This window comes from Mesoplodon bidens, assembly GCF_964165515.1.
Source record: "Mesoplodon bidens genome assembly, chromosome: 19".
Classification (NCBI taxonomy): domain Eukaryota; kingdom Metazoa; phylum Chordata; class Mammalia; order Artiodactyla; family Ziphiidae; genus Mesoplodon; species Mesoplodon bidens.
In genome coordinates this window covers 6,945,194-6,970,001 of record NC_138179.1, presented here as the reverse complement: position 1 = coordinate 6,970,001, position 24,808 = coordinate 6,945,194, and the positions used below count along the sequence as shown (strand labels likewise).

The 24,808-nt window shown below is 34.6% G+C and overlaps 1 protein-coding gene across 5 annotated transcripts in view; it reads right to left on the bottom strand.

Annotated features, from left to right (window-relative positions):
- Positions 1 to 24,808, bottom strand: part of BRIP1 (BRCA1 interacting DNA helicase 1) — a 187,126-nt gene that overhangs the window by 38,535 nt on the left and 123,783 nt on the right. For all 5 annotated transcript variants that reach the window (XR_014014065.1, XM_081220416.1, XM_081220413.1 and 2 more), the window contains 2 exons: positions 19,197 to 19,356; positions 18,071 to 18,192 (listed from right to left, as the gene is read on the bottom strand). Coding sequence is in view for 4 of the 5 variants with exons in the window: in XM_081220416.1 (XP_081076542.1) it covers positions 18,071 to 18,192; positions 19,197 to 19,356 (282 nt within the window). In the remaining variant the exon portion in view is untranslated. The remainder of the gene's footprint in view (positions 1 to 18,070; positions 18,193 to 19,196; positions 19,357 to 24,808) is intronic.

Below are 24,808 nucleotides of genomic sequence, written 5' to 3'. Positions count from 1 at the left end.
CACAGTACAGTGCTTAATAGGTATTATTATCTCAGTTAATCCCCATAACAATCTTAAAAAGTAGGTACTGTTACCTCATTTTACAGATTAGAAAAATAAGTTTTAAAGAATTAAGTAACATGTGGAAGGTGACCCAGTGTGTAAGTAGTAAAGCTGGGATTTGAATCTAGTCTGTCTGTCTCCAGAGCTTGCTCTCTTAAGAGTAAAAACCCCAGAGTCAGGACACCCTACAACTCCTCTGAGTGAGATCTTAGGTAAGTCAATTCTATTGTGGCTTTCTCCTATTTAAAAATGGAATGAGTATTAAAATCTAATTAAAATAGGGAGGGAGGGAGATGCATGAGGGAAGGGATGTGGGAACAGATGTATATGTATGACTGATTCACTTTGTTATAAAGCAGAAACTAATTAAAAAAATAAATAAATAAACTTAAAAAAAATCTAATTAAAATAAAAATGGTTCTCAAATGTAATGACAATTTATTCACATAACAAACTGCTAGCATTGTAAGTTCACAAACTGACTATAATTCCTAGCAACTAGTTAATCCAATGTGAAACAGTAGGAATTGTTCTTTTCAGTCAGTCAGCTTTTAAAGATCCCCTATGTGGTATTTCTGGGCAAGTATTTATCAAATAGTATATTTTTGAAGTATAAGCCTAATCAAAGGTATAAAGTTATTTTCTTGAAAAAATTTCAGACTTTCAAGATAAATTAACAATTTACAGTTTTAAGAAGTTGTAAAACTACTTAAGAGAGAACAAAATCTCTTCAGAACACTCTATAATACTATTAACCTTCTGATATATATATATAAGTGCACTTCTGACAAGTAGCTTTCAAATTGGTATATAAGACATTTTATTTTATATCCCCTCAAAAGAACCTGTAAAATTTCTAAATTAAAGCTTTATAACTTGAATATAAAGTAAACTTTCCTTTAAGCGTCATAGAATATGCTTTTTAAAGTAGTATAGTGAATAATATGGCACCATAGGAAATATTAGGTAATATTAAAAAAATAATTTCTGACAATTCAGCAATAAAGTATATTATAATATTTAGGGATTAGAAGAATACTTAAAAATTCTATCCAACTATACATTTCCTACCTATCTCTCAAAATGTAACTAAGCATTTATCTATATTAACATTATTTCCTCTCCCCCAAATTTGCATTTATCCTTTGCCAGACATAATAGCTTAAGGATTTTCAAAATTTACTATACCATGTTGAAACAAATACTTTATAATGATCACTGCCTATGACAACAGTTGCTTTAGGAAATATTAGTTATAAATGAAATATTTAGAGGTAATATAGCAAATATTAGATTAAATAAACAAAATTCTCTCTCCTTGGTCTTTTATTTTTCATTAAAATGAATTAACTTTTATGTATGACTACATTATTTCAACTTCTTGCAAATTTTCAAATAATTTTTACAATCCAAATGGCCTTTAAATTACTGCCAATATTTTACCTAGGGAAATTATTTTAGGTAAAAAGTAAAGAAAAAAAACTTTTGAAAGTAAATATATATAAAGGCTAACTTTGAAATATTTTTTATTATATAAAGAAGTAGATTTTAAAAAATAAATTTAAAAATTGTCTTTCGGTGAGCACATTTAATTAGGGAAAGCAAAACTAAGGGTTTGGAAAAGGTAGAAAGACAGTACACCTCTTTTTAATGACATCAGAATCTATTTCATTGTACACTTAGGAACTATCAGGTATGAAAATCAATGTCCAATTTAAAATGACATAAAGCATATGTGAAAAAGCCAGTTTCTCCTGCCAGCAAATAGCCTAAATGTTAAGTAAACCAAAGGCTAGAAGGGATTAGTTGAAATGTCAAAAGACAACATTTTACTTTTACCTGCTCATCCTTATAAACAGACTCTCATCCCTCAGGCATGCTTTCCAAACAAATAGTTTCAATGTGCAGCAGCAAAAGGCCCATGGCAAGCTCTGCCATCTTGTAACTGTCAAAGAGATTAGTCTTTGATCTATTTGGGAGGTCATGTCCACATTCACATTAGCTATACAGTCTAATAGCATTATACCTGTTGACCAATGCTTCTTTAATGCCTAATGAGACAGACATTTTATGTTATGGAAGTTAACTGTGAATGTTTTTTCTAAGTTTTGACAGAAAGTAAACACCATAAAGTGAGCTCAAGTGTGGTTTGGAAAGATGATCTTTTAAACCAGTTAATATTACTTTTCAAATACATTTTACAAGGCTTTCCCCAAATAGAAAGCTATATTTAATTGTACACTCTGGAAGGAGTTTAAACCACTTGCTCCCCATCCCCAATAAATTAGTGTATGTGTAATTTTGGAGGAGTAGGTGAACAGCAGAGAGAAGGCAAACTATTTTATCAGAGGTTGCAAACTGAAGGCCCATGCCAACTCTCAACTAGCTCACTCATTTAAATAATCTATTTAACTCCTGTAGCAGCTTGTGTTTGTAACCCATTGGTTCAGATGCTACACTGATTCACAAACCTTTTTTTCATAACTGGAGTTCAACATTCAGACAAAATGAAAAACACCCTTAATATGGTAGTTTCTAGACAGCTGAAAATATCTCTGCATCACAGGCTAACCTGATATAAGTAGAGGTGAGATCCTGAAGAGCAAAGATAGATAATCAAGACTGAAGTGGGACATAGGGAATTATGTTAAAATACCCATATAGCATTCAAGCAGAAGTTATATGGGTTTGGATCCTGATTTTAACATTACAAAATGCTTGAGATCAAACAGTAAGTTCCTTAAGTCCTCCAATGACTCAGTTTTATTGGAGACAGTGTAAGTAGTATACTACTGATAGCAGTAGTATATATAAAATAACCAAAAGGATCATACTGTATATGTCAACAAAAAATTTAAATCACAATTTTGAATATTCTTTTTTTCCACTTAGTCAAACCCAACAGTGCTGGCTTTAAGTAGTTCTGGACAAGAGTAGCCTTTTACAAGTTTTATAAGTAGCTTCTGAAGAAATAAATGGTGTGAGAAATAGGAGCTGGAGCTATAAATGCATCTCTTTACTACTGCGTCATACGAAAGACGGTGGAATTTGTCCCAATTCGTATACATATGTATTATGATTTCAGTAATAAATGCTTTCCTAAAAGCAATCAATATAGGCAGAATATACTTTTATTTTCTTGTATGTAAGCTTTATGACAAAAGTTCAAGCCTGGTAATAAGACTAAGAATAAATGATCAGCTAAACTTACTAATTAAAAATAGTAAGAAAACTTTGCCTCAGAAAAATAAACACATTTGTCTAGCAAACACTCAAGAAGAACAGTCTTATATTTAGCCAAGGTACAGAATCTAAAATGTAAACATTTATAGCAAACCAAATCTGGAAGACAGAGACTGTGCATTAGACATTTATTGCTCCATATCATCACAGTGTAAACACTTTTATCAGGGTATCACAATATAAATTCCAATGGTTAGAGTTCTAAACTCAGCATAAGAGCTTGTATATGAAGTAAGTTAGCTAGATAAAAGGAATATAGCTGGTTTTATTTCATCTGGCATATTTTCAAAATTTCTGAAACACCAAGTTAACCAAATATAGTATATATATTGTTTTAAATGGGGAAAAATGGGTTTCTGCCAAGAGCTAAGAAGCCAGGCTCCCTTTTAGACTTAAATACACACATACAAACACACACACACACTCGAAATGGTTTTCAATTGTTACTTACTCTCCTTGTTACACTACACTAGGAGGTGACCACAGTAATCTACCAAGAAATAAGAATCAAGACATAGTAACAGACATAGTAACAATAATATCTTATCTCACATATGCTTGAAGGTTGCTTTGAATAAGACACTTCTGCAGAGAAACCTGTTATACTTTGTGTCATAAATTGTCAGTGTTGAAATAAACAGCCTAAAAATTTCAAATATAAAAAAAAGAACAAAATATATTCCCCTCAAATCAAGCATCTCTTGCTCTCAACATATTCAACCTCAAGTGGTTATAATAATTTAGCTACTAGCCCAGAATAGTTTATTGGTAACACAGTAACATTCAAGCAATTCTGAATAAAGGCTTTAGCTAATAATAATGCAAAAACATCTGTCAGTATGGAGCATTAGATCTTAGTGTTTTTTTTAAATTATGAAAATAATTTGTCAAGATAAGAGCCCAGGAAAAAAGCAGAAATTAATATTTTTCTATTAAAAGAAAAAAAAAGACAGTTAATACTTTAAGACATGTAAGAAACAACAATATATGCTTATTCTGTAAAGGGCTAAGTTTAAAATTTTTTTAAAGAAAAATAGGCTTTGTTGCAATTTAGTTAGGCTATCCATAATAAAATATTATCCAGATAAACCTGAAAATGCTTAAATTATCATCTCTAGAAAATACTATATATATGTATATATATATATATTTTTTTTTTTTTTTGAGGAAAGGAGATATAATGGAAAAAGCACACGGCTTAGAGTCAAAGCTTTGACATTTATTAGTTGTTTGACCTTAGGTAAGTCACAGTACCCCATTTAGCTTCCTTTCTGTTTCCTCCTCTGTAAATGGAAGAAAATAATTCCTGCCCGCATTACCACATAGAGCTGGTTCAAGAAAGAAATGACAATGGACACAAAACTGTAAAGCATCATATATTAGAGGTAAGCAGGCTGGAGAGTCATTACTTATCCTGTATTTCTAAAAACCAATATAGGTTTGGGTGGCATGCTGTTGTAATATATTGTTGCATGTAAATGAGAAAAGTCATAGGACTGACAGACAACGTAGGCCATCTACCTTAGAGTTCTGACACTTAGATCAACTCTCTCTGAAGGCACTTAACCTACACTACTCAACATAAGGACACATTATTTTAGGTGACTTAAAAGTTTCTTCAGCTTATGGAGTGGCTACTTTTTCATCATATATCAATGAAAATATGTACATTGGCAAGACTCATAGAGAACACTATTTAGTTTTGAAACATACCTTTTTCTAAATGACTTCTGCAATTGATCTTAAATTTTCTGAGAAATTATAACTAACATTAGCACTCTTTAATATCCTTCAAAATATTTTTTGACCACTTTTCAGCCTATGAGCTGTATTTGAAGAGAACTGTATAAAATATGTTAGTGGCGTAATCTACAGAGTGAGTACCTGATTGTCCTCTATTAGTCTAAATATTAGTCCTTACATATATCTTACAATCTAGAGCTTCCCTTGTTAAAGTCTCATATAAGAGCCAAATACTATGAATAAAACCCTTCTAGCAATAATAACTAACAAAATGAAATATTGTCTTACATAAGAAAGCAATGTGAGACTGTATATGGAACCCTAGGCTCGTGAAGGAATGCGCCAATATTTAGAGGTTTTGTTAAGGGGAATGAGTACTGCTGCATTCAGCAAGTGATAGAGATCTGCACCTGCTCCTATACAACCCTGGAAGATAAGGAGGTCTCTCATGGAAGAGGCTTGTGGATACGAGAAGATGTAAGACTAAGCACTGAGGCCCTGGGAGGACTCCACAAAAGTTTAGTGGCAATGGCAGGCATAGAAAGTAGAAGCTAATCCCAGTGAGAGGAGGCTCAGACTCAAGAGTTCAGATGATTAAATACCTTTAAAAATGAACATGAGCAAGAGAAAATGTGCACATAAAAGATTACGTGAGTACTGGAAAACACTGAAAACATACTTAAACATACTTAAAACTCCGTTTATTACCTCCACAGCCCAAAAAATGAATTTTGATACTTTTGCCATCTAGATTTTTACATTATTATATCCAAACATCTTTCAAACATAAGTAAGTGTTTGATTTTTAAAAAACATTTGTTACTTTCTACCTTTGCAATATTATTGTTAGGAATGTTTGATTCAGAGCTTCTCAAAAGTGAATGTGTGAGTGTGGGAATAAAGCATGTGGGATCATAGCACGTCAAAGTCTCATACTTTATCTTATAAAGTAATGAAGACTTCTGGTTTCAGGAAGGCAAAAAATTTTTTCTCCTTTCCTTGCCTCTTAAAACCCGACCCCGAATTAAAAGATAAACAAGAAAGAGAAATAGTCTCTATCTTCAATTAAACTAAGACATCTGTAACCTTAAACCCAAATATATGACTGTGAAAAGCAGACTAAATGACTAAGCAGAGAGGCGAAAGTTCAAACCGAAGTACCCACAGAGCTACTGATGGGAAATAAGCCAGTTAGGCCAGCAGGAGTCCAGAAAGGCTGAGGAAACCGATGCATAGGGAAACTGCTGGAGGATATGTACCACAAAGGTGAAATAAGAAACAAGAAACAGGAACAAGGTCTGAGATCCAGGAAACTTGGGACCCAACACAGAAGACAAGCAAATCAAATTCCTAGGATGACAGCATAGGGAAATCTCAGGATATTGGCAGTTAAGTGAGCTTAAAGAGCAACTTAAGTCTTCATTGAAGCAGGAGATCAGAAGGCTCCAAAAGGGATGTCTTCAGGGGGAGAAAAAGAACTGGCCTATTATCTGACAGGTCTCACAGGAAAACTGTATTGAGAGGTTGCAGATTTATTAAAGATTTCTTTAAAGGTATATATTTATTTATTTGGTTGTGCTGGGTCTTAGTTGGGGCAGGTGGGCTCCTTAGTTGTAGCTCACTGGCTCCTTAGTTGTGGCAATGAGAACTCTTAGTTGTGGCATGCATGTGGGATCTAGTTCCCTGACCAGGGATCGAACCCGGGCCCCCTGCATTGGGAGCGCAGAGTCTTAACCACTGTGCCACCGGAGAAGTCCCTAAAGATATTTTTAAAAGAAAAAATAAAAAAGTTAAAGGAAGGAAGGAAATCATTTGACTACAGTGAACAATGTTTTCATAGTCATGAAAATGTGAATATTGACTCTGGATTTAATAAAAAATTGTGATTTAACGATATTGGGAGGATGTAAGAAGGGAAAGGCGGAGTAAGTGAGCTAAAATCCTATCTCACGTAGGAAGTAAATAGGTAATGTCTAAAATTGATTATATGGATGTAAATACCAGATGAAATAGATAAAAGAAGTGAAAGTCACTGCTTCTCAGAAGGAGGGGCTGGGAAAGGGGTAGAAGCCAAGAGGTTGTTAATATAAGAAACCATCTAATGTTTTTAGTATAAATCAGGCTCTTAGTAAAAATTTTATTGGATTTTTTTCAACTTGATAAAAAATAACTAAAAAATAAATGTAGATTGTTCATTTTAATTCATGACATACACTTGTATGTTTCACTATATAAAACAATGGTGTTCAACTGAGAGTGATTTTGCCTACCAGAAGATATTGGCACTATGTGAAGACACTTTGGGTTGTCACAACTGGTGAGGGAGAAACACTTGCTACTGGCATCTACAGGTAAGTCCAGAGATGCAGCTAAACATCCTACAATGCACAGGACATCACTCACAACAAAAAATTATCCTGCCCAAAATGTAACTACTGCCAAGCTAGAGAAACCCTGCTATTAAGTAATTTTAAAGAACAAATCTGGTCATTTTGATGTGATAGGAAATTATACTATGACTTATTATGTAGCTTACTATATCCCTTGGCACACCGGGATTGTCCGTCCCAAAGGTAGAAAGCATAAATTGAACTCATTCCCAAGGTATCAAACCTTAATCTCAGTGAAAAACAGTAAAGACTAATGCTGTGAACACTGATGTCTGCTACAGTTTATATTATCTTTGACCTTAAGGCTTTATAATTGGAAAAAAACAAGTGACACACTCACCTGAAGCCCATCTATATATCTGCACCCTGTAGGCTTTAAGAGGATCTAAGTAAATTGATTAAAATCTACTACAACTAAAATTCTGCTCTGAAGAAAAAAAATTAAAATTATGTTCAGAGAGGTTAAGAAACAATTCCACTGTTTCCCTTGAGGTAGTGCTACTGATTATGCTCTGTGCCAACAGAATAAGTTAAGTGTCAATCAACCTTACAAGTCCCCAGGGTGATAAACTCACTTTTAAAACCTTCAACCTACTATGAGAGCAAAAGTAAAATATAAAGGTTAAAAATTTCTTGTTCTCACCAAAAAAAAGAGATAAAAACAGGAAAATAACTTCAGAATTTTTCAAAAACAAACAAAATTTTATTTGCTTTATTAATAATCCAAAGGTTTAACTTGTAGCTATATTCAGATGTGGCTTTTTTCCTAAGGAAATACAATGATATGAGTATTGGAAAGAAAAGGCTATCAATCAGACTTGATGAAAATTTTGTGATTTTAAATGTTTCCTCCCCCAAACCCAAAGGATTCCTTTAAGAAATATGGGAAATCTTTTTTTTTTTTTGCGGTATGCAGGCCTCTCACTGTTGTGGCCTCTCCTGCCGCGGAGCACAGGCTCCGGACGAGCAGGCTCAGCGGCCATGGCTCATGGGCCCAGCCGCTCCGTGCATGTGGGATCCTCCCGGACCGGGGCACGAACCCGTGTCCCCTGCATCGGCAGGCGGACTCTCAACCACTGCGCCACCAGGGAAGCCCGGGAAAAAATTTTTTTAATTTAAAAATACCTCAGCAATTCATCCATTTATTTTGTAACTTTATATTTGTTTGTTTGTTTTGCAGGAGGGATGGGAACAGAGAGTTTGGTTATCTCATTTTTCTCTGTCCAAGGAAAATTATAAGTTGTCAGTGTAGATGGAATACTTAGATTTAAACTAGATTTTAATTTTTGAATTTCAAGATCTACTTAGAACCTACTTTAATAATACTTCTGGCCAAACAACCTTAAAAAAAAAAAACTGGAAAAAAACGTTTTTCTGAGGAGGAAAAAAAGGTTTAAATAATGAGGATAAACTTATTCCAGACATTCAGATGTGATGAGGTTTTTCTTCCATATCTGTGATTTGGCTTAAATGTTTCTAACAATTCCAACAGCAAGTTGCTGGACTCCTGAATGTTACAGTTTAGTATTACAGCCCTTTAAGTTTATATACACAGCCATTTCCCTTGGGTAACCACATATTATTATTATCAGGGCTAGATCCAGGTGGGTTTCTATATCAGATGCTACACTATAACCGGAACCCCACTACATTCTGATCTCAGGCTCTATTACTGGATCTGGTTTCCCATAGCTTAGAATAAAGTCTCAAATCCTTAAAATGGCACACAGGGCCCTAAATGATTTGGCTCCTTAATAAGTCTCCCAGCCTCTATTCACATGCCATTCTCCCCAGCTCACTCTCTTCCTCAGCTTCTTTCAATTCCTGGGAATAGCTATCGTCTTTCACACCTTAGGGCCTAAGCATATGCTGTTCTATCTGCTGAGAATACTCTTATCCATTCTGCTCACCTACAGAACTCCTAGCCTTCTTTCCTGTGTCAGCTGAAATATCACTTCCTCAGGAAGTCTTTGTTTATCCCTAAAGACTAGGTCAGGATCCTGTTATACATTCTCATAGTTCCTGTGACTTTTTTCTTACAGTCTTCATCACAACTGCAATTAATTGCTTCTTTATTACTTTAATTTCAACATTCCTCACAAGAGTGTAAGCTCCATGAGACAAGGGGCTATAATCTGTGAATGTATCACCATGTCACCAGTCTATAAAGTACTTGGTACTCTAGCCAGATATTCAAAAAGTGGTTGTTTCACTATTCTGAATAGTTTTAATAACTTGAATAGTTTTATAATCTGGCCTTTGATGAGGCCATTCCACTTGATCAAATGTTTGTATGTTTTCCCGTTGCAGAGTACAGGCTCCAGACGCACAGGCTCAGCGGCCATGGATCACGGGCCCAGCGGCTCCGTGGCTTGTGGGATCTTCCCGGACCGGGGCATGAACCCGTGTCCCCTGCGTTGGCAGGCAGACTCTCAACCACTGCGCCACCAGGGAAGCCCAAATGTTTGTATGTTTGAATCTCAACGTAGACAATATTCAAATCTCATTTCTCTGAGATTTGAATTTCCACCTTATTAGGCAAATCACTGAAAGTAAATGGATATCTGGATGGGAGGTGAAAGGTGTTGCTCAACTTCACTTTCCCTAAGCATTGGAACACCCAGACCCTATCCAACCAAAACATCCTGTTACACGTTCAAATACTTTACTAAATTATAGACGTCATTAGAAGTAGCATCTTGTTTATTTCTGCACTTAACTGTATTTAGTACAAATCAGGCTCTTAGTGAAAGTTTGTTACTGAATGAATAATGAATGCTAAAACACTCAAGATCATTAACACAATGATAAAAGTGATTCAAAAGGAAAATATGAATCTACTCAAAATTATTAGGAAAGGTTTTTGTTTCTGAAATCAAGTTTGTCTTGATATACTATAATCCCTTGCATTCCCGCCTTCATTCATCTACTCAGGAATATTCATATTGCTGCCAAAGCAACAAGAATAATGAAGGAACAACATCAGTCTACTTAAAAAGAAATGTCAGATTCAAGAATTCTAATACTGCCATCATCTAATAATATTTTGACACTTGAAAGCACTGGTTTAATGTGCACTCAATTTTATTAATGCTGTTATCCTCTGGGGCAAGCAAGGGATAACAGCCCTTTTCTGAGGTTTATAAAACGCCAAGAATGCATGGTAGCTTATAAATTTATGTGTGTTTGTTATAAAGTCAATAACTAACTTAACAAAATTAAAATAGATGCCAGTATCTTTCAATCATTAATGTAATTTTTCAAAATTGATTAAATAATAATATACTTAAATAGTCCAGTATCTGCAGAGCTAAAAGAAGTTTCCCAAATGAAAAAAAGAAATCATAATGATTATCATATGCCAATACTGAGATAACTAGTCAGATCACTATCAGAATTTTAAATAATTTCCAAATGAAATCTATTTTGGTGACTCAACATACTATATTACTAAAGCAAAATAATCCACAAACATAAAATTTATATCTTAGTTATTTTAATAATTGTAAGAGCTCTTCTGATATAGAATATTACCATCAAATTTTACTAAACCTGTTATAGAAATCTAAGATACCAACTGGAACATTTTTAAAGCATAAAAATTTTTAGGCACATGCCATGGTTTTATGCATTTTTCTTCAGAGGAAAAGGCACAATACCCATGAAGGGAGAATATTTTTATATACTACTAAATTGTGCTAAGGAATACAAATAAAATGGAATCTTAAACTCTAAATATCGTAGCTTACAACGTCTCACAAAGTATGCCCATGCCACCAACTTGAGATGTGGATGCCTGAATTATAAAGTTGAAGGCTGTTATAAGTTTTTATATCATACTAATTGGCCAAAGGACTTGTTTTAGATATCCCCTAAAAGGGCAGTGTTGTTATACTGTGACTTAATTGCATTAAAAGAATTTCTTTTAGTTATATTTTTCCACCAACATCTAATCATATAAAGGCCTTGGTTCACTCTCCTGCCCCTCAAATACTTTGCTATAGTGCACAGAAAGTTTTCTTTTTAGCTATTACACGATTAAGTATGTCCTTATAGAATGATCAGAAGCATCTGGGAAAGGTGGAAGTGAAAAAAATCCTCACCAGGAAAGTTAGCTTAATGCCTGTCCTTCAGAGTGGCCCATTATCAACATTTCACAGTGGGTTTCTTTATTTTCAGGTCCCTGAGGTATGTGCAATAAATTATGACTTGAATTAAACAAGTCACATTTGGCTCCAAAATGAAATTTTCCTACCTCTACTTTCTAGTCCCCAAGGTGGGAAGAGGAAATCCTGGTCACAGCCAAAGAAGTCATATTTTTGGCTCTAACATACATTTTCCTGCTTCTCTAAAAGCCTAACTCTGCAGTTGAGACTACAAGAGTCTTAAGTTAGTATTTTAAACTGTATTTTAATTTTTACTTCCATAATCTGTCTCAAATTTAAGAAAAAATTTTAGTATCATAAAATTAAGGTCATTGCCCTCTTTGTCCCACTCAAATCACTTTTCTAACTCGGACACTGACCTTAACTCTTTAAAATATGAATTCAAATAAAACAACAGATAAAACAAGACAGAAATAGATTGTTCTGTTTTCATAAGATAGAATATTTCAGGTTCTCATTTATAAATAATTTCCACTTATTCTGCATGATAGACTGAGTACTAATGTAAAAGAAAACTGTAAAGTCCTAATTTATGGTCCAGTAATTTGAAGTATTCTTTTAGGTTTGGAAGAACCATTTATGGAAATCATTTAGTTCATCAATTCATTTTATAGAAAACCAGAATATGGCAGACACACCCTGAGGTGACTCCCAGAGAGTCATGTCTTGTATAAATAATCCTCTCACCTTGACTGTGAGCAGAACCTGTGACTTGCTTCTAGCCAACAGAATATGGCAAGGGTGATGGGGTAGTCACTCCCTTGATTAGATCATGTTATAAGGCAAAGGTGGGAGGAAGTTACTCCTGTTATTATGTTGTTGTATGGCTCCATCTTAGGAGACTGGAGCTAGACAGTATCTTGTTGGCCTTGAATAAATAACCTGCCATACTGTGAGAGGGCCTGTGAGAAGGCCACATAACAAGGAACTCTGAGTAGCCTTCAGGAGATATAACAGGTTTAGTAGATCAGTCCTACAACTATAAGGAACTGAACTCTGCCAACATCCTAAATGAACTCGGAAGAAGACCCCAAGAGCCAGATGAGAAAGCAGCTCAGTCAACAACACTGACTGCAGTTTTGTGGAAATGTGAGCAAAGGACCCAGCTAAGCCACATCCAGGCTCCTGACCCATGGAAACTGTGACATAAGAAATGTGTGCTGTTTTAAGCCCCTATGTTTGTGGTAATTTGTAACACAACAATAGAACACTAATATAAAGAGTGACAGCCAGTATAATTAATATACTCTCTCCATTATTATGTTCTACTATGTATTAGGGTATAAAATGCTATTGGAATTGAGTATTCCCTTCATAACTCCTTTAATGATTTATGATTGTAACAACATACTGTACTGCCTTATTATAAGTCATATTAATGTTTACTACTGTCCTAGTCATTATCATCAAATAATGATTGCTATCATTATGATGCCTTAATTAAAGAGTCCAGGAATGGAGGGTTGTTGTTTTTTTAATAACAATGTCAAGTAAAACAAACAACAAAACCAAATACTATTTTGATAACTTATATTAAATATATTGAACTTTTAATTTTATTTTAATTAATTTTACTTTAATATTTAGTATATATTTAATACTTATATTTAAATATATAAGTATACATATTTAAGACTTTAAATATATTAAATAATAAACATATTTAATCATTAATTAAATCAACTTATTGAACACTCACTATATTCCAAGGCAGTATTTAATTGTAGAGACAAAGATATTTAAGAAATTGTCCTAATCCTTGAGGTAATCTAACAGATTATAAAACATATTTATAAACACTAAAATATAATATAATGAAGGCAGTGTAAGTATGTGCTTTAGGAAGTAATAAAAAACACTGGTAAAAATAACTATGTAGGTAAATATAAAAGCCAATATTATCATACTTTTGGTTTGTAACTGTTTTTTTCATGTGATTTAAAAGGCAAATGCATAAAACGATAATTGTAAATTATGTTAATGGCACACAATGTATAAAGATGTAATCTATGACAATTAACAATATATAAAGGGAGAGACAGAGATTAACCCCAAGGTAACATTAAGAAAATAACTGAAAAATATACACAAAAGGAAAGAAGGGAATCAACATAATACATAGCAGAAAACAGCTAAACACAAAAAAGGCAATAATGAATGAACTGAGCAACAAAAAGCACATAAGACATGCAGAAAACAAATAGTTAAATGGTAAAACAAGCCCTTCCTTATCAGTAATTACTTTAAACGTAAATGGATTAAACTCTCCAACAGAAAGGCAGATATTGGCAGAATGAATTAAAAAACATGATCCAGGGGCTTCCCTGGTGGCGCAGTGGTTGAGGGTCCGCCTGCCGATGCAGAGGACACGGGTTCGTGCCCCGGTCCGGGAAGATCCCACACGCCGCGGGGCGGCTGGGCCCGTGAGCCATGGCCGCTGAGCCTGCGCATCCGGAGTCTGTGCTCCGCAACGGGAGAGGCCACAACAGTGAGAGGCCCGCGTACCGCAAAAAAAAAAACAAAAACATGATCCAGGACTTCCCTGGTGGTGCGGTAGTTATGAATCTGCCGGCCAATGCAGGGGACATGGATTCGAGCCCTGGTCTGGGAAGATCCCACGTGCCGTGGAGCAACTAAGCCCTTGTGCCACACCTACTGAGCCAGTGCTCTAGAGCCCACGAGTCACAACTACTGAGCCTGCGTGCCACAACTACTGAAGCCCACACACCTAGAGCCCATGCTCCACAGCAAGAGAAGCCATCACAATGAGATGCCCACGCACCACAATGAAGAGTAGCCCCTGCTCGACTCAACTAGAGAAAGCCCACGAGCAGCATCAAAGACCCAACGCAGCCAAAAATAAATTAATTAATTAAAAAAAAAAACATGATCCAACTATACGATGTCTACAAGAGACTCATTTTAGATATAAGGAAGTTAGACTCATTCTACAACATATACAAAACTTTACTCAAAATGGATCAAATATTTAAATTTAAGAGCAAAAACTATGAAACTCTTTGACAAAAAACATTAGGGGCAAATCTGCATGACCATGGATTTGGCAATGTTTTCCTAAATATAACACCCAAAACACAGGCGACAACAACAAAAAATGAAGTGGGCTTTATTAAAATTTCAAACTTTGTATTTCTTTTATATCTTATAGAAGTGTACTATTATTTTCAATAACTTGTTTGATCATTTATAAATTTTAAGAAATCCATAATGGTGCTCTGAGTTATTTCAGATACTCAGATATTTCAGGTACTATTATATTCTGGTCATTTCCAGAAGATAAAAGTCCTTAATTATTATAAAAATTGCATATCTACACTCTTAAAGCTTATAAACATCAGTCTTTTGAATGAATGTTTTATAAATATCCTTTAGTTATTAAAAAAAAAAGGCCAGGACTCCTTTTTGGAGTCCTTATTCTAAGCCCTTTGCCATGTGTGGTGGAAAATACCCCCCACCCCAGCCCCGCCACTGCTGTTGACTTTGGGCTTGGGCATATGACATGCTTTGGGCAATATGTTAGTAGATGTGACATAAGCAGGTAGGTGAAAAGTGCTTACACAGTCAAGCCTGCTCTCTTGTACCTCTGCCATTGCAATAACATGTTTTGGCTGGTCTGTTGGTCCACAAAGGATGAGATCCATCAGCAGAGCTGACCCAGTTGAGTGCAACCTATGTTGGTCAAACCATAGCAGGGTGACTGAGCCCAGCTGAAATCATCTGTTGCCCACCCCACCCTCATAGATGCTGACCCATAGTAAATGACTGGTATTTTAAGCCATTGAGTTTTAGAATTGTTTGTTAGACAGGAAGAAGTGATCCAGACATACGCAACAAGAAATACACTTCCAAGTCTTTCCAATGATGACTTTTCCTCTTTATCTGTCTGTCCCTTGATCCTGCAGCTCAGACTACTTTTGGGTCCACCCTACTTGTCCCTTTTAGGAACCACTAGGGAAACTCCTTTAGAATCACCCTCCTTTCCTCCCTATGCAGACCTCATTGACGCTTCTGTTATTTTGCTATTTTATACAACTAGAGCCATTGGAATTCAAATAAGCACAACTATGACAAGTAGGACCATTACTGAGGAATGTCAGAGCAGGTCACTGGTATCTTTTTTTTTAAACGACAGACTGAGATGTTGCCTGGGAAGAACTTATCCTGAGGAAAGAAAGCATTAAGAAATCCAAGATTGGTGCAATAACAACACCCGGAATCACAGTTGTTGGGAATGACAGTAGACAAAACAGAAGGTAAATGTAATTTCTTTTTTCTTCACAAGTAACACTTTATTTAATTTTAAGGATTTTTCAAAGAATAACATAATAAATACCTGTGTTCTCCCCATTTTTTCTTTAAGCCTGTTTTTTAGTAAAACAGCTATTATAGGAAAAGCTAAAGTCCCTTTTGATAACTACCCCCAATATCATTCCTTTCTCTTCTCATATATAATCACTATTATGAGTTTGATGTGAATTCTTTCAGGGCTTGTTACTTTGTGAGTGTAATATTTAGTACAACCTAGTTATTAGCCATAAAGCTCCTTTTCCAGCTCTCAAGGACTCATACATAGGTCCAAGAATGAAAGAAAATACAAGCAAAAGTTGAAAGAGCTAGTTTTAGGGGGAAAAATTTATATTTAAGACGTGGGAAGAATGCGTGGTAGAAAGTGTGGGAAAGAGATTCTCTCCACTTAAAAGCAGCGTTAGTACAGTAATATAGGGCCAAGGTAAAATGATAAGACATCAAAAAAAGACAGTACCACTGCCGACAGCAGTGCAATCAGCAGAACTCAGCTTCAGTGGAATGAGCACTAATACTATTGATGGTGAACGCAACAGTTTTCTTGAGTGGATGTCTACTGTTTCATCAGTAGTAGTAGAGGCAGCATTATCCACTTTAGAATAGGAGCCCTGGGAATGGTCATCAGCACTCTCAGTGGTAGCACTGGTGGCTGGAGAAAGGCAGTAGAGGCCACCAAAGTACTGTAGGCTGAAAGGATTAAATACCTCCTGAGGACTTTCAGAAATTTTGACAAGGTCCAGAGGTTAGGGAAGAGTAGAAGCTAACTAGAGAAATATTATTACTGTTACTACTATATAATTCACAGTATCTAGTAAAATATTATCAATAAAGAAGATAAATGCCTAGGGAAAGAATTCTTGTTTTAGTATGAGATCCTAACAGGTTGTATCCTGGGAGGGATATGGATTATACTCAATGGAGTCAGCTCAGTGGCCAGAAAACCTCAAGTCTTGGTCTCAGGTTGCTAGCAACTTCAAATTCCTGTAGGAAGTAAAAGAAAATCCTCCCCGATAAAGATAACATCACCTTAGGCTTCAAATTATTACTACAAATAATTTTTCAAGTATGTTTAGCTAACAATTAGTGATAACGAAGCAAAACTCCTGTTTCTGACCAAGGAAGAATACCTGGTTTAGGAATATCCCTCCCACTGTAAGTAACTGTAAAACTGGACGAAACAGATAAAGCAACTGCTTTTAGGGAGTAGACACCAGGCAGCCTAAAACTGTAATCTCAGAGATAAGATAATCTCATAAGATCCATTAGGTGAACTCTATGACTCTCAGCTGTCCTCCTAGGTATAATTTTCCGACAGTAGCACAGAGCACTGAAGTATACAGGCAGAGTATGGTGTTTCTGCCAAGCTGAAGTGGAAAACACCAGAAATTGAAACAGCGAAAATCACTAAAATATGCAGGGCAAGGCATGGCATTGGAGAGAAGGGAGATAGATAGAGAGGGGCCCTAGAATTCCCCGGGGGCTCCCTGTCAGTCTGTGGCTAAGAGGTTGATAAAACACAAATTGCTGGGCTCTACCTCCAAAGCTTCTGATTCAGTAGGTCTGGATGGAGCCTGGAAATATACATTTCTATTAAGTTCCCAGATAATAGTGATGCTCCCGACCCAGGACCACACTTTGAAAATCACTCTTATTAAGCAGAAGACAGGGTAAGTTAAAAATAAAATAAACCCGTATCTCCTAAACCTCTCTCACTCATTCTCAGTCACTAGAGCATTAAAATAAAATGTCTGGGGCTTCCCTGGTGGCGCAGTGGTTGATAATCCGCCTGCCAGTGCAGGGGACATGGATTTGAGCCCTGGTCCGGGAAGATCCCACATGCCGCGGAGCAACTAAGCCCATGTGTCACAACTACTGAGCCTGTACTCTAGAGCCTGTGCGCTTAGAGCCTGTGCTCTGCAACAAGAGAAGCCACCGCAATGAGTAGCCCGTGCAGCACAATGAAGAGTAGCCCCCGCTCGCCACAACTAGAGAAAGCCTGTGTGCAGCAACCAAGACCCAATGCAGCAAAAAATAAATTAATTAATTAAAAAATAAAATAAAATAAAATGCCTGAGAATACAAGAAAAATGTCTAATTAACCTTACACAAAATCAACAACTTCTGTGATAAATAAAACTTCTTAAGGCTTTGCTGGCCTACCTGTAGATCTTTCACATTTGGAAAAGGAATTCCTATTGTTATGACAGCACGGGCGTTGTCATCTGAGAAATCCAGACCCTCACTCACTTTACCACGACAAACTGCCACCAGGAGGGCGCCATCTTAAGCAACAGAAAATCAACATTTTTATAAGCACACTCAAAATTCCCAGAAATTCTTATTCTTGTCGTTTTGAAAAGATCTGATTATTAAGTAATTATAATACCAAATTTTAAAGAATCAAAACTAAAAACTATTATAAAGTTTTTAAAATTCAATGTCTTCAAATAAATAAAAGAAACAAAATTACATTTAGGTGCAACATGGTAGAACCAATTTATAAACTGTGTATCTCCCAGTTAAACTATACAGGAAAACCATGTCAGAGTAGTAACTTGCGTGTGAACTGAGCAACTGTGAACCAACTGTTTTAACTTTAAAATACTGAAATTGAAATCACTACCTTTACCACCAGAATGTAAAGCTATCAGAATGATTTAAATAACTCTAATGTATACTATATATCATACTGAATCAATATTATATTGAAAAGTATTTAAAACACACATACACAGAATACTGTATATAATCTTACCATACAAGGATATTGACAATTATGTTACAATATCTTTAAGATGTTGCACTGTTCATAAATTACTATTAGCCCTTCTTGTCAAACTTTTTATGGGCATTCTCTAACTTTGAAATTTAGCCTTCAGTTAAGTTTTGAAAACTCAAGTTTACCTTATGTAATAAAAGCACAAAGTATATTTTTTACATAAAAATGTGGGGCTCATTTGACTAGTAAGGAAGATATTAATGTATACTCTACCTACCTTCTTTAACAAAAACACTTTAGTTAGCATTAAGGAAGTCTATGGGAAAATACCTGAATGCATACCATTTCATAAAACTGGCATCTTCAAGTGAAAATATTCATAGGAGAACAACTCCAAATAAAAGAATTTCTTTAACCTATTTTCTTTTCACTCAGGATTATAAAATATAATTTTTCTCAAGTGCAATTCATTTAAAAAAGATAACACAAACAAAATTCTAACAGCACCAACTTTTCACTTTATGGGAAAAATTTTTTTTCACTGACCATCAAATAATTTCCAATTACCTTTTTCTCCTTTGTACTTGATTGCATCGTAGTACATCTGCAGTAATTCATCAAAATCAGTTTTTTCTCCTCTCTGTGGTTCTACAATGACTGTCTTCACCAACTCCAGATTATGCCATACACCAGTGGAGAGCCAACGTTCTTTTAACTTTTCTAGTAACTGGAAAGGGGAAAGAAAAAAAATGTTTTTTTGTGTGTGTGTCCAACTGAACTTACATTTATTTGTTGAAAGACAACGTGACTACAATGGCAAGAGTATTAACCTTACTGTGTTTGACTCCATAAAATGAGGAAAACAATTATATGTCATAGAGTTGTTATTGGGTAAATTCATTAACCAGTGTAGAAAGCTTTGAATGATGTCTGGCACACAGTAAGAGCTCCATAGATGTTAGCTGTTGTGGCTGCTGTTACCATTACTATTACTACTAACATTACTGCTGCTACTGCTACTACTTCTATCATTGCTCTCTTAGGATTTCAAAAGCAGGAAAAAATTACTTCTGTCAAAATTCATAGATTTTAAGTTATCTCTAAATCTAAGGTGAAGTTCTTAATATCTTTAACTAAAGATACTTTAAATGAAGATTCTTTAAGATCATTTTACCTAGTCCATAGGCAGCTATGCTGTTTGAAAATTTGATCATCATTAATAAACTGAATTGAGTAAATATATAAACAGAGACTCAGGTAGCCAACAAATAGAAAATATAAAGGCACAAATGGAACATTTACAAAAATAAACGTGCTAGATTACAAAAGGACTTTCAACAAATTTCTAAGAATCCTTATCAAATTAACCACATATTCTAACAACAATGCAATTTTAGATTAAAAGTCAACAATATAAAGTTAGTGGGAAAAAAAATACAAGCCCAACACTAAAGATTGTATGCTGAAAGAGCATATGTGTTATATGTCAATTACATCTCAATAAAGCTGGAAGAAAAAGAAAATAAATAACAACAGATAAGAACATATGATTTACAATTTATTTTATTTTTTTGGCTGCACCACACAGCATGCAGGATCTTAGCTCCTCAACAAGGGATCGAACCCGTGCCCCCTGCAGTGGAAGCACAAAGTCCTAACCACTGGACCGCCGGGGAATTCCCAAGAACATATGGTTTAGAGAGGAAAACACAATAGAATTCATGACATCTTTAGATATGAATGATAAAAAAAGCACCCATAATTCAAAACATGTGGGATGCAGTAATGGCAATACTTAGAAATATGCTTATAACTTGAAATGTATTTATTAAAAAAATTTTAAACTAATGGAATTAAGCATTTTTTAAGAAGCTAGAAAATTAAACAGAAAATGCAAAGAAAGCAGAAGTTAATAAACATAAGAGCTGAAATAAATTAAAAAAGACAAAAGCCAGTAGTAGAGATTATTATGATTTAAACTAAACTGCTTTACCTACTTGTTTTATACAGAGTTCTATGCAATATGGACCAATTATTACAATACAGGCAAGCACCAAGAAATTACTCCAAATTCTCTAGAGAACAAAAATTAATATTTATAAGATGGTTTTACCTTATCTATTTTCAGAAATAATCTTAATAAGATTATAAAACAAAATTTTTAAAAAATCACTGCTATGGTCTAAATGTTGGTGGTCCTCCAAAATCTTTTTTTTTTTTTTTTTTTTTTTTTTTTGCGGTATGCGGGCCTCTCACTGTTGTGGCCTCTCCCCTTGCGGAGCACAGGCTCCGGACGCACAGGCTCAGCGGCCATGGCTCACAGGCCCAGCTGCTCCGCGGCATGTGGGATCTTCCCGGACAGGGGCACGAACCCGCGTCCCCTGCATTGGCAGGCGGACTCTCAACCACTGCGCCACCAGGGAAGCCCCAAAATCATTTTTTGAAATCCTAATCCCCAAAGATGAAGGTATTAGTTAGTGGGGTCTTTAAAGGTGATTAGGTCATGAGGGCGGAACTTTTACAAATGGGATTAGTACTCTTATAAAAAAAGATCCCACAGAGCTCCCTTGCCCCTTCCACCACAGGAGGACACAGCAAGAAGCCACTGGCTTCTGACAGGAAGAGGGCTCTCACCCAACCATGCTGGCACCCTGATCTTGGACTTCCAGCCTCCAGAGCTGTGAGAGATAAGTTTCCGTTGTTTACATGCTACCAAGTCTGTGGTATTTTGTTATAGCAGCCAGAACACACTAATCACTAAGAAAATCACTAATTGGTAAAATAGTTCACTGCATAATACATTGATCATGGTGTCCTGATCAATAAAAATAAAAATTCCCCATAACACCATGTTAACAGGTAAAAAAAATAGGGATATTATTAATTTAAAAATCTTCGAGTGCCTCAACGTTGGCTATTAGAATTTGCTTTTTGAATATGCACTTTCTGAATCAAAGTTTCTCACCATGCAAATTCTTAGTCTGTTCTGGTTGCTGTAATTCAGTTAGAAGAGTGTAAAAGTATCCCAAGGATGTAAAACCAGATGAAGTGTGTCATGAATTTGCATAATTGTTCATTCTTAGTAGAATGAAATTCAATGGTGGTATACCTTTTTCTGAAAACATAGATAATATTTCAACTCTTTTTCCTTGAGTCTGAGATAATAGCAATTTCAATGTTTTGAACATTCAAGATCTGGAGAAATACCTAACATTTTACTTAAGGAAGACCATTAAGTTGATGATTCCAAAATATATTCCATTTTAATAGACTAACATCTATTTAAGAAGGGAAATCTGAGAAATAAGAAAGAAACTGGTTCAATGCACGAAATTCCCCCCAAAGAAATCCAGTAGGGATTTTTTTCCCCATTATACAGAACAGAATTCAGAATATCAAAGAGTTATACATGATTTAGAAAACATCTAACCTTGTGTTTACAAAAGCTTAGAAAATTTTAAAGCAGGTATGATATATGCAATATTTCAAAATTTGTTACAAATAAAGACATTTTATCCACTGATTTTGGATTCTAAGAACTTCAGAAATTTATGGACAATGAAAATGGTCACAGGTTTGTAAATAAATTGTGTGTATCACAACTAAAAAGTATGATATGCACTATCAATCACTTCAGAAAACTTCTATAGCAAATACAGATTAAACTGTCACATGTTACTGGGTCTTAAAAAAAATTTACCTGCAAAATAAAGCTGTTAAGCTTGTTGACATATCTGAAGGAACTTTTAGCTTTAAAGTTCTTTGATTCTATTAAATTTTAAAAACTGAATTGTCAGGATATAATACTGACATATAAGATTACAATTTGGAGAATAGAAGACAACGAAAAGGAGAAAGGTGGGCCACTCAAAAACAAACTACTTTTTTCTAGGTTTGCATTAGATCTGAAAAACTTTATTGTTAATGCAAATTTTATAACTTGGGCAAAATTTTTTCCCTATATAAATCATCCAAATTTGCTTTAATTAAAAAAGAAAAGACTATTTAAACTATCTAAACATAGCTAAGAAGTTATTAATTTGTTTCAAGAAAAAATTAATGCGATCTGACACCTATTATCCTTTCCAAAGGTATATTTAGAGCCAGGTCCAGAGGTATATTTTAGGCAACTCTAGCAAAGCTGAGGCAGCAAGAGACAAAATATCGATCATGACTAGGAGAACTCTTATTCAGAAATCTGCTCTTCAGTTGTATCTATTTTTAATGTGTTGGTGGGAATATGGAGAAATTAGAACTCTCATACACTGTTGTAGGAATATAAGATGGTGAGGGTGCTTGGGAAAGAAGTCTGGCAGTTCTTCAAAAGGTTAAACATAGAGCTACCATATGACCCAGCAATTACACTCATAATCAAATATCCAAGAGAAATGAAAACATATGTCCACACAAAAACTTATATATGAGTGTTCACAGCAGCCTTATTCATAACATTCAAAAAGTAGAAAAATCCAAATATCTTTCCATTGATTAACAGATAAGTAAAACACGGTATATTCATACAATGTAATATTATTTGGCCATAAACATGAATGAAGTACTGATGCATGCAATAACATGGATGAATCCTGAAAACAACATACTAAGTAAAAGACGTCAGACACAAAAGACCACATATTGTGTAATTCCATTTATATGAAAGTTCCAGAATAGGCAAATGCATAGGGACAAAAGTAAATTAGAAGTTGCCCAAGGCTGGGGAAAGGAGAAAATTTGGTGGAAGACAGGGGATTAAATGAGTATGGGGCTTCTTTTAAGGGTGATGAAAATGTTCTAAAATTAGTGAACTTTGTAAATCTAATAAAAACCATTGAATTATACACTTTATATGAGTGAACTGTATGGTATGCAAATTATATGACAGTAAAGATATTTTATTAAAACAACGATAAATAGGATACAGAACTTCCAAACCACTAAAAAGGGAGGGGGGCAAAAAACCCAAGTCAATAGAAGAAGATAAACAAGAGGGGAAAAGAGGTAAAAGAACACACAAAATAAGATGGTAGAAAATAAGTCCAAATATGCCAAAGAATCAAAGCAAACATAGAGTTATTTATTAAAAATAAGACAATCAGTTTGTTTGGAAGAAGGGAGGGATGGAGGAAAGGAGAGTGGGAGAGAAAAAAAGAAAACCAGCCAAATGTTGTTTATCAATAGAGACACTTAAAATTAAACAACAAAGAAACCTTGAAAATAAAGATATGGAAAACGATATGCGAGGCGTGTATTTATCAAAAGAAATCAGGTGTATCACAGTCATAAAAAAATAGACTTCAAAGTAAAAAGCTTTAAAAGAAACATAGATATATATTCCATACACATAAAAAGTGCATACACCAACAAGATAAAGCACTCATGAATCTCTATGTACTTAAGACATAGTTTGAAAATATGGAAAGAAAAAACTGGCAAGAAATACAATGATAAACGTACCAACTCCCTAAATACTAGAGGACTTCAACATACCTAAGATATCTACAAATGAATTAGATGAAATTAATATGAATATAGAAGATTTAAATTTATAAGAATCATCAACCTTACTCTAATATATATAGGAAACTTGGCACTGAATGGAAAATAATAATTCTTTTACATGTGGAACAATATACATAAATTCACAAAGGACAAATCAATAAATTAAAAAAATGTGGAATCATATACAGATTCACTGGAAATAGATATTAACAGAAGGGTCATTCATACCAAAACAAAATAAATTTATCTACATAGAAATCTGAAAAAACTCCCATAAAATTCTAGGTTGAAGAGGAAAACAAAATGGAAAAAAAAATAACTTAGAAACACTGTAACTATTCTAGGTCCTTTGCTTTTCCATATGAAATTTAGAATCAGCTTGTTATTTTCTACAAAATGTCAATAGCAGCATTATTTAAACAGCAGAACATAAAAACAAATAAGAAGACTAGAAAGGTCTTAAAAATATTTATTAAAGGCAATGTGTAAATTGTGCTATAGGAATACAATGGATTATAATAAGTAATGAAAATAAATGAACTTCTGTCATGGATCAAAAAAAGCAAAATGGTAAAAATTATATACAATATCATGCGATTTTTTAAAACCCCCCAAAAAAGCAAAACTAAGTAACATATTGTTTAGAAATACATATGTATTGTGGAATACATGTGTATGTG